Source organism: Tarenaya hassleriana, unplaced genomic scaffold, assembly GCF_000463585.1.
Source record: "Tarenaya hassleriana unplaced genomic scaffold, ASM46358v1 Cleome93, whole genome shotgun sequence".
In the NCBI taxonomy this organism is placed as follows: Eukaryota; Viridiplantae; Streptophyta; class Magnoliopsida; order Brassicales; family Cleomaceae; genus Tarenaya; species Tarenaya hassleriana.
Genome location: NW_010971683.1, coordinates 68,677 through 79,723, shown reverse-complemented (window position 1 = coordinate 79,723; position 11,047 = coordinate 68,677). Strand labels below are relative to the sequence as shown.

The window sequence follows — 11,047 nt, the reverse complement described above, 5'->3', positions numbered from 1 at the left end:
GAGGAAAAGAGACACATCTGGAGGTCCGTACTTGCTGTTTTTTTACCATTTCTGTAATCTGCATTATGTTGTTTCCTTTTGTGTACACTTTATACAGGTAAGTAATGCACAGGGGATAAGAGGTGGTAGTCGAGTTGAAAATTCAATATATGACATTGTGGTGGGTCATTTCGGGCCCCCAACAATAGAATCTGGTCACTGAGAGATGCTATTCCTTTTGTTTATTGTTTCTTGATATGTCATAGTTATCTGTAACATATATAGACTTTGCTGTATAGAAAATCTTGTGTAGGTTCCAGCGGATGGGGTATTAATATCTGGCCACTCGCTTGCCCTTGATGGGTCTAGCATGACTGGGGAGATCAAAAGCTTGCATTTGTTGCCAATGATAGTGATGTTGGTGTTCATCTCATAATCTGCATTGTGATATGATGATTAACTTCTCTTTTCTTGATAGGTTCAAAAAGATGCTAGTAAGGACCCATTCTTAATGTCTTGTTGTAAAGTTGCAGATGACAAAGGTAATGCTTGGTAGGCTTCGTGTTTTTCTGTCTTTCCTCCTCGTTATTGTCCTCTGAATTATTTGGTTTGCTTGCATGAAAAAAATGGTTGATTATGTAAAACAGATGAAAAAAAACGATTACTAAGTTGAATGAGATGTGAAGTGTTGACTAAGGCTGTAAATTGTATTAATATGGTTACCATTGTATGATGGAGTCAGCATTGCATCTGGAATCATTCTTGTTTTAATTATTCTTGCTGTCATCATGACAAGTATTATGATTGTGGGTTGCAGTTAGGAACACTTATCTTCTTTCTATTTCATGTTTGCAGCAGTCAGTGACGTCAAACGCTCTCGGCAGTTTCAAAACCTGAACGATGAAAAGAGATGTACATCTGGAGGTCCAAACTTGCCGTTTTTTTTTACCATTTCTGCAATCTGCATTATGTTTTTTCTTTGACTTGCACTTTATAGAGGTGCGTAATGTACATGTGATAAGAGGTGGTGGACGAGTTGCAACATTGTGGTGGGTGATTCCAGGTCCCTCAACACTGGTAATATGGTAACTGATGGATGCTATTCCTTTTGTTCATTTTTTCTTGGTATGTTATAGTTCTTAGATTTCTATGAAATCTTTGCACAACTCACGTTCTCTCCGTTTATTTTCTTAGTAAATAAAAACCAGAAAAACAACTACAATGCATGTTAATCCTTATTGTTTCTTTTGTTTGTTTAGAAATGTAGAAGATGAAGGAGATTTTAGAGCAAGATCATAATAAACATAAAAGTAAAAACTTCTCTTCTTTATTTTCATTACTAAAGCTGAATACATATATAGGGAATTTCTTCTTCTTAGCCCTTGCTATATTGTCCTTGACCAGTACAATTTGTTACCAATTCCTTATCCTAAAGTATTATTTTCTTTTTGGGCTCAAAACCCATTTAGCCTAGTCAACCATTTTGGCCCATCACACTCTCACATGTTAAGCACATGATCATCTTTCCCTTACGTAATTTTCTTCTTAGATTCTTCACCGTCATTGTTCCCTTTGTTCTCCATTGTGGTTATCTTCTTCTTTATGTCAACAATTTCTTGTAAAATCAAACCTTTGGATGAGTAATTTCCTACAATAGTTATCTGTAACATATGTAGATTTTGCTGTATAGAAAATCTTGTGTAGGTTCCAGCGGATGGGGTATTAATATCTGGCCATTCACTTGCCCTTGATGCGTATAACATGACTGAGGAGAGCAAAAGCATGCGTCTGTTGCCAATGATAGTGAAGTCGGTGATCATATCATAATCCGCATTATGATATGATGATTAACTTCTCTTTTCTTGATAGGTTCAAAAAGATGCTAGCAAGGACTCATTCTTAATGGCTGGTCGTAATGCTGGTAGGTTATGTGTTTTTATGTCTTTCCTCGTTCTTTTCTGAATTATTGGTTTGCATGAATAAAAATGGTTGATTATGTAAAACAGAGAAAACATAGATCACTAGAGTCGAATGAGATGTGAAGTGTTTATCAAGTTTGTAGATTTTATTAATATGGTTAACCTTTATTCTGTCCACAAAGGCCATTGTTGTTGATATCAACACAGAATTGGGATTTTTGATGGCAAAACTTCTTTGCACGTAGAAAACGTTTTAATGATCGTACTGTTCAGTGTATTATTATTAAATATATTGATAAACTGATGGCATGTCTCAGTCAGGTTTGGCTAAATGGAGTGGTGGTTTTGATTGGTATTGTTGGTCTGTGAGTTGCTCTTGCTGTCTTCTTGGCTGTTCTGATCCGGTACATTTTTCTGTTTATGCAAGAAGTACATTGTTTATCTTCGTGTCTATATAATTTTGGAATACCTTCACACCTTTTAGTTCTTACCAAAAAAAACATATTGTTGTAAACTGTCTCTGTAACACGCATCGATTGATTGTCTATGTATTTCATATGAGAGCTGTGCAAGAATTGTCTCTGTTTCCTCCAGATGTTTTACTTTCAGTTTTTTCTGGTTGCTGAAGAAAAATAATGGCTTATGACCAATTCTTCTCTTCTCCTGGCTTATGACCAATTCTTCTCTTCTCCTTGCTTATTTTCAACCTGATGTCCAAGTTCATATTCATTGGAAAAGAGCTTGTGAAATCGTTTTGGCTTCACACAAAGGCTTTGTGGACGAAAGTAGTAATGTGACAGATTGAAGACGAGGTTTGTGAGAACCTAACACCTTCATGGTTTTCATTGTCATCAGTCTTTCACCTTGATCACTATCCTTGGTTTTGTGGGGTTGACAACACTTTTGAGTAACTTGTGTCGATAGTTTTGTCGTGCTTTTCCATTACATGTAAAGTAAGTTCCTGCAGATGTTTACTGCATGGTCTGGTTGAGATTAAATTGTACATGTAATTGTCTGGTTACGGGCTTCTTATTTTAAAAAGGTTATGAAAGACAAGGGAGCAAGAACTTTACAATGCGTAGCATTAGCATAAACCTATGAGGTTGACAAAATCCCAACAAGCGATGAGCTCTTAAAGTGGGTACTCCCAGGGGATGACCTCTGTTTGCCAGCTATAGTCGGTATAAAGGTAAAAAAGCTAACAAATACTTTATTTCTGCAGGTTGTTTTTTATATGGAGAGTACTAAAGATTGCATTATTGCTTTGTTTTTATAGAATGTGTTAGAGCAAAGTATAATTTTTTTGTTGAATTAAGTTTTCTTCTTTCAAAATTGTTTGTCCTTAACTTCTCTTACTTTGAACTAGATGCCATGGAAAGCATGATTTTAACAATTCGGTTTTAGGGTATCTCATTTTGGTTATACACATTCACGTGTTTTGTCTGATATTTCTGTTTTTTCCATCAACCTGTTTGTTTCTGTTGTCTTCTGGGTGGGAAAATCTTATGGCAATTAAGTGATTAACTATTGACTTTCATGTACGAATGGTAACTCACGATAACCTCGAAACTGCTAAAGTTATCGCACTGGAGATGGAGATCCACTGAACCTAATCTCACTGAAGGAAAAGCTTTTCGATTCTTATCTGATTCCGAGAGAGAAAAGATAGCCGATAAGATATCGGTATTTATCACCTAATGCTACTTACCAATTCTTAGTATGTAAAAGTTCGAATATTGAATGTCATGATAATTCTGTACATTTCCATATTGTTACAAGAAACAACATAAGGAGCAAGCCAGGGTATAGCTTCTGGATTGGTCTTTGTCCCGAGCATTACAAACATAATTTTGTTAGTTGGACACTTGAAAACTACCATGGTTGCTTTGTGCGTGCGAAAGGTTTTGGGGAGATCATCTCCCAATGACAAACTTTTGCTGTTCATGCCATTAAAAGAAGAGGCCATGTCGTCGCGGTAACTTGGAATTGAGGAGTTAGATGAAACCATATGCGAAAATGTTTTTTTTTTTCATTTTGTACCTTCAAAATCCATCTATCATTTTTTTTCATCTTTTTGGATAGATTTTCCTTACTGGTGTTTGAAATGAATTTCAGGCAGATATTGGCCGTGCTGTGTGAGAAATTGAGAATTCAAGGAACATAAGTGGCTAAGGAGAGCTTGGAAATCATCACCTTTTGCTTTATTATATCCACTTCAGTTGTTTAAGTTTGTCAAACTTTTGCCTTGTTATATTTCTTCGCATATAACTAACTACTTACGTTTGATATCCTCTTTAGCTGTTATTAATATTTCGAATAATGTTTTATGGCCAGCTTTCCGATTTATGTTGTCCTGAAGTTACACTGTTGAAACTAATGTTCATATACACATTCTGAGATTTATCCAGTTTCAGCTTGTTGTTAATGTCGCTACTCTCATCATTGCCGTTGTAGCTGCGGTTAATGCTGCACTCAACGTGCAGCTCACAGTTTCCTCCAGCTCTTGGCTCATTACTTATTTACCTTTAAAATCCAGTATCCTGATAAGGCTTTTATGGTTAATACGATGAAGAAGAAGAAGAAGAAGCGAGAAGAGAGAGAAGAAGCAGGGGACAAGGTGGGCCCGGTTCTGTTATCACTGGCGCAGCAAGGAGCAACCAAGGAGCAACAACAGAAGAATATTTCTGGCAGAGAATAATTAGTGGGTATTCGGTTAATAGAATAAATTGTGCATGTGCCACCTCAGCTTGATATTGTTGGGTGAGCCTTCTATATAACTAGGTTTTCATTTTGGGGAAAGGGGCATCGAAGATCTGAAATGTGGTGTATGGGAGAGAGGTATGCCTCTTGGTAAACAATTGTAGTCCTTCTTCGTTTGAGGAATACAGTTGGTATTATATATATATCTATATATTCTGTTCGTATCTTAACAAACTTGGTATCAGAACAACGATCCGCCATGCCTCCGAAAGATGACAAGTGTTTTGAGCATCTTGAAGATTTGGGAGTGAGCTTCTTTACTACAGACATCTCACTTTATGTAGATGATCTGTTAGTTACAGGTTCTTGTGTTCAAGAGATTGAGAAAGTGAAAAAGGAGCTGATGAGCTTGTTTGAGATGTTTGATCTTGGTCAAGTATCTTTCTTTCTGGGAATTGAGATAAATCAGAGTAAAGAGGAGATTTTTCTGTGCCAGATGAAGTATCTCTCTAAAATATTGAAGAAGTTCAAGTTTGATGGCTGTAAGAGTGTGAGAACACCCATGAACATGAAGGAGAATTTAGTGATTGAAGAAACATAAGAAGAGGTTGATGAAAGGAACTATCGAAGCTTGGTTTGATGTCTGATGTACTTAACAGCATCTAGACCAGATGTGTTGTTTGCTGTTAATGTACTTTCGAGGTTTCTGAATAATCCAAGGAGGAGTCATTTGGTGGCAGCTAAAAGGGTGTTGAGATATTTGAAGGGAACACTTGATTATGGTGTTCTGTTTAAGTCGGATTTTGATGGCGATTTGGTTGGGTTTGCTGATAGTGATTGGGCTGGTTCAACTCAAGACATGAAGAGTACCTCTGGTTTCTGTTTCATGCTTGGTTCAAACTGTTTTTCGTGGAGCTCTAAGAAGCAGGAGGTGGTGGCTCAGTCAACTGCAGAGGCGGAATTCATTGCCACAACTGCAGCAGCAAACCAAGCAATCTGGCTCAGAAAAATTCTCTGTGATTTGGGTTTCAATCCAAGGATTCCAACTCAGATCAATGTGGACAATCAGGCAGCTATTGCCATTTCGAAGAATCCTGTTTTCAACCTGATGTCCAAGTTCATATTCAAAAAAGCTAACAAATACTTTATTTCTGCACGTAGTTTTTTATATGGAGAGTATTAAAGATTGCATTATTGCTTTGTTTTTATAGAATGTGTTAGTGCAAAGTATAGTTTTTTTGTCGAATTAAGTTTTCTTCTTTCAAAATTGTTTGTCCTTAACCTCTCTTACTTTGAACTAGATGTCATGTAAAGTATGATTTTAACAATTTGGTGTTAGGGTATCTCAATTTGGTTATACACATTCACGTGTTTTGTCTGATATTTCTGTTTTTTCCATCAACCTGTTTGTTTCTGTTGTCTTCTGGGTGGGCAAATCTTATGGCAATTAACTGTTGACTTTCAGAAAACCTCGAAACTACTAAAGCTATCGCACTGGAGATGGAGATCCACTGACCCTAATCTCATTGAAGGAAAAGCTTTGTGATTCTTATCTGATTTCGAGAGAGAAAAGATAGCCGATAAGATATCGGTATTTATCACCTAATGCGATTTACCAATTCTTAGTATGTAAAAATTCGAATACTGAATGTCATGATAATGAAACAGAACTTTGTATTCGAAACTCTGTATTTAAAATCAACTCCCTATACATTTTCTGGTATTAGAGTATAATGTTTATGAGGTGTAAACCTCATAATGAAACAGAAGCTTTGTATTCGAAACTCTGTATTTAAACTCAACTCCCTTTACATTTTTTGGTAACAGAGTAAATACAACTTGTATTTTCTCTCTCTACATGTTCTCTCTCTATAACAAATTCTCTCTTTCTCGATCATACTCTTGGCAATCTCATAAAGTTTGAGATTTCAACTCAAATTCATGACTATGTTTTTGAAAGATTTGTCTCTTTTGAATAACATAAGCTATGTTTTTGAATTTTGTTTAAGGGGAAAACTCTCCAGATGTGGTTATGTGATTTCTGTTTAACATTTTAGCATGTTGAGTGGTGATACAAACGCTGATGCGGAAGATGAAGCTTCGATGTCAGAGGATGAGATCAATGGCAGCGTTTTGTCAGATGGGTTAAGGTTCCTAGATTGGACTGAGCCGCCATTGCAACTCTGCAACTCAAGACATCTGCAGCAGCTGCAGGCTTATATGCAAGATAGACTCTTCGACGCTTTTCATATGCTTCAGACCGATCCATCAATCCAGGTAACTCTGTTTCAACTTAGCTTTCCACATAAGATGGTCTTCCCGACATGAATCGGGATAGAAAACCAGATCATAATGTAGACTTGTTTGTAAATTGTAGAAGAAACAAACCTCTTTTCAAGCTTGATTACTTGTAGAAACGAAACCCATTGATCCATTATTGTCTACATTGCAGAGAAAGGTTGTATCATTGGCATCAGGCCATATGCAATGGGGGTTATGAACAACGAGGTTGTCCGTGAACTCATAACCAATGGTAAGAAAGCTCGAGCAAGCAGCTTCTCGGAGGAAATCGACTGATTTCACCTCTCTCTCTCTCTATATATATATATATATATATATATATATATAATACACATTATGTTTATGCAGTAGAATATGATCTTGTTGGGAAGCAAGCGTTGAGTTGGCTTGAGGCATTGAAACACGTGTTTGAAGGTTTGATAGGGAGACAAGTGTGGATCAAATTATATTGTTGTAGTTGGCTGTGTGTCAGTTTGTAAAAGCAGTTATGTAATTTGTAGAATCTATTTAAGTACGTTTGTTGAATAAAATATATGATAAGCATTGATTAAATTCTTCTTCTTCTCAAGAATTTCCTGTTGATAAATACAACCCTGAAATCTGTTAATTTTGGGTGTTGATCAGAAACAGAGGAGAGTGTGTGAGGATTAACAGTGATGTCAGAGCAATCTTGGATCTTTGTGGGATCTGTGTGGCGGTTCAATTTGAGAATCATGGAGCAAGCCGACACATCAGGAGCAGTGGTCCAGACACTGTCACCGCCAGTGTTCAATGGCGAGGGATATCAGATTTGGTCCGTGAAAATGCAGGCTTTGTTAGAGGGAGCCGATCTCTGGGAAGCAGTGGAGGAAGATTATGAAATCCCTCCTTTAGGCGCAAACCCGACTGTGACTCAATTAAGGAATCACAGGGAGAGGGTGACCAAGAAAGCCAAAGCGAAATCCTGCATTTTTTCTGCTGTAACGCCGACTGTCTTGATTAAAATCATGAAGTTGACTTCTGCAAAACTTATGTGGGATTTTCTGAAAACTGAATATGATGGAAATGAGAAGATCAAGAGTATGAAAGTGCTGAACCTTTGCGTGAATTCGAGAGGCAACAGATGAAGGAGGAGGAATCTGTGACGGATTATGTAGACCGATTGGTAATGATAATCAATAAGGTTCGAATCCTGGGAACAGATGTAGCAGATGACAAGATAGTTCAGAAGGTGTTGCTATCGGTTCCAAAAAGGTTTGAAGTCACCATGGCAACTTTGGAGAACACAAAGGAGCTTTCTGCATTGAAATTGCAAGAAATCTTGGGTGCTCTTCAAGCACAGGAGCAAAGGCGGCTGATGAGAAGGGAGGAGATGGTTGAAGGAGCATTGAAAGCCAAGGCAAAGGGGAAGAAGGCTGAGAAGAATAAACAGAAGAAACAAAAACCTGAGGGAGATGGGAAGAAACAGTCAAGTGCGTTATCAGAAGCTAATCCAAGCCAAACTTCTACCGAGCCTTGCAAACATTGCAACAAGACCAATCATCCTCATTGGAGATGTTGGAGGAATCCAAATGTGAAGTGTCGAGCTTGCAACAAACTTGGACACATTGAAAGGTTCTGCAGAAACAAAGGTCAACAAAATTCTGTGGCCAAACCTGCAGAGACAAGTGATGCTGAGAATCTGTTCGTTGCAACATGCTATGCTTCGAATAGTGACAAGAGAGGGTGGATTGTGGACAGTGGCTGCACTAACCACTGATCAGGAATAGAGACAATGGTACCAGAAATTTCCTCTGTTCTGTTAGGGGCAGGGTATCAACAATCTCAAACAGATCATTTTTTGTTTGTACAGAAGAACGGTGATTCTTTTGTTGCTTTGTTAGTATATGTGGATAACATTGTCATTGCAAGTAACAGTGACAATGCAGTGGCTGAGGTGAAGGACTTGCTTCGACGAAACTTTAATATCAAGGATTTAGGACCATTGCGATTCTTTTTGGGTTTGGAAATAGCGCGATCATCCAAAGGAATCTCAATCTGCCAGAGAAAGTACTGCCTCGACCTACTTTCAGAAACAGGTTTATCTGGCTGTAAACCAGTATCTGTTCCCATGGATCCAAATGTACATCTCAGCAAAGAATCAAGACAACCACTTACAGATATTTCATCATATCGAGTTCTGGTTGGAAAGCTATTGTATCTTACGATCACAAGACCAGACATTAGTTTTCCGATACACAAGCTAAGTCAATACTTGTCTTCTCCCACTGATGAACATTTAAAGGCGGCACATTGGGTAATCAGGTATCTCAAAAACAATCCTGGACAAGGTTTGTTTTACTCATCTGTGTCGAATCCCAAGTTACAGGCTTTTGCTGATGCGGATTGGGGAACTTGTCCTGACACAAGGAGATCAGTCACTGGTTATCTGATTTTCTTGGGAGATTCATTGGTCTCATGGAAATCAAAGAAACAACATACAGTTTTCAGAAGCAGTACAGAAGCAGAATATCGAGCTTTAGCTAATGCAAAATGTGAGATTGTTTGGATGACGAATTTGTTGCAGGAATTACAGATTCCAGTACAGTTGCCAGTGAATCCGTTCTGTGACAACAAATCAGCTTTGTATTTGGCCTCGAATGCGGCATTTCATGAGAGGACCAAGTACATAGAGTTAGATTGTCATCTTGTCAAGGAGAAATTACGGCTCCAGTAGTAATGCCAAGACCACCAGCGTCTAGACCTCCTTTGCAGCAACAATCTATCAGGCCATATACATATCAGTCTCCAGCACCTCAATATCGACCTCAATATCAGAAGCCTGTTGCATCAGTTCAAACTATGCCTGTTGTTGCAGATTCGAGCATAAGCCAACTTTCTCCTATATCAGAATTACCAGCAGACCAAATTCGTCAACTATATGAACAACTTTCTGACAAAATGGCATATGTGAATGCGACCATCACTGCTGATGGAGCAGCAGAACTACAACCCTCTTCGTCTGGTATGCTTTCTACTCATATCTGTTCCAGTTCTTTAAAAGCAAATTCTATGCCTGCTGGTAAATGGATTGTCTATTCTGGAGCTTCGACACATGTTTGTGCGAATAGGGATTTATTCTTGGATCGTTGTACTGTTTCTCCTGTCATGGTAACGTTACCAAACAAGCATCACATCACAATAACACATGTTGGCACAGTCAACATTAACCCATTTTTAACCCTTTACAATGTCCTTTATGTACCAAGCTTTGCCTTTAACCTTCTCAGTGTATCTGCACTTCTCAGGCAAAACTCTGTTTCCATTACCTTTTCGTCTGATTCTTGTTTGATTCAGGTGCCTACTATGGACTTGATGATTGGGAAAGCTGATCTTCAGCAGAACCTCTACATTCTTGATCCATTCTTTGCACCAGATCCACCTCCATCATCAGATATCCACCACTCTTGTCATGCTCTTGTTGCAGACACAAACATATGGCACCAAAGACTGGGCCACCCTTCCATAGCCAGAATAAAGACACTTTCGTCAACCCTATCTCTTCCCAAATGTGCAGACTTGACCCACTGTCAGACTTGTCATTTAGCGAAACAGAAACGTTTATCTTTTCCTTTCAATAACCACGTATCTGATCATCCTTTCGATCTTATACATTTAGACATTTGGGGCCCTTTTTTAACACTTTTTGTTGAAGGACACAGATACTTTCTTACCATTGTTGACGATTGTTCACGTGCCACATGGGTTTACTTTTTACATAATAAAAGTGATGTATTGCTTCTGTTTCCTTCTTTTGTTGCCATGATAGAAACTCAGTACAATGCCAAAATAAAGATCATTCGTTCAGATAATGCATTTGAATTGAAATTTACAGAGCTATGTCGAGAAAAAGGGATTATACATCATTTCACACCAGAACAGAACTCAGTAGTAGAGAGAAAGCATAAGCATATATTGAATGTTGCGAGAAGCTTACTGTTTCAGTCGAAGTTGCCACTCAGTTATTGGACAGAATGTGTTCGTAGTGCTGTATATCTGATCAACAGGATTCCATCTCCTCTTTTGAATCAGAAATCACCATATGAGGTGTTAAATGGTAAATTGCCTACATATTCTCATCTTCGGATATTTGGGTGCTTATGCTACAGCACCACTTTTCAGAAAAACAG

General features: G+C 38.0%; 2 protein-coding genes across 5 annotated transcripts in view; both read left to right on the top strand.

The window, feature by feature from the left end:
- LOC104804687 (calcium-transporting ATPase 8, plasma membrane-type-like) overlaps positions 1-11,047 on the top strand; it is a 75,029-nt gene that overhangs the window by 3,989 nt on the left and 59,993 nt on the right. The window lies entirely within an intron of this gene.
- On the top strand, positions 7-3,631 carry LOC104804684 (calcium-transporting ATPase 8, plasma membrane-type-like). 3 transcript variants are annotated; one of them, XM_019201449.1, is made up of 6 exons: positions 7-521; positions 835-903; positions 994-1,064; positions 1,849-1,900; positions 2,216-2,302; positions 2,941-3,631. In XM_019201449.1, the coding sequence occupies exons 1-5, from the start codon at positions 491-493 to the stop codon at positions 2,227-2,229; spliced, it is 237 nt and encodes a 78-aa protein (XP_019056994.1). In that variant the 5' UTR covers positions 7-490; the 3' UTR covers positions 2,230-2,302; positions 2,941-3,631. The 3 variants fall into 3 exon arrangements, with proteins under 3 accessions (XP_019056994.1, XP_019056993.1, XP_019056992.1); XM_019201448.1 differs by lacking the exon at positions 2,941-3,631 and having other exon boundaries at positions 838-903; positions 2,220-2,809; XM_019201447.1 differs by lacking the exon at positions 2,941-3,631 and having other exon boundaries at positions 2,220-2,809.

Excerpts from the sequence above, each read along its gene's own strand:
- LOC104804684 (XM_019201447.1), top strand. The coding sequence starts at position 491 with ATGTCTTGTTGTAAAGTTGCAGATGACAAAG. Across the intron at positions 522-834 it reads TAAAGTTGCAGATGACAAAG|CAGTCAGTGACGTCAAACGC; the intron begins GTAATGCTTGGT and ends TCATGTTTGCAG. Across the intron at positions 904-993 it reads AAAGAGATGTACATCTGGAG|GTGATAAGAGGTGGTGGACG; the intron begins GTCCAAACTTGC and ends CGTAATGTACAT.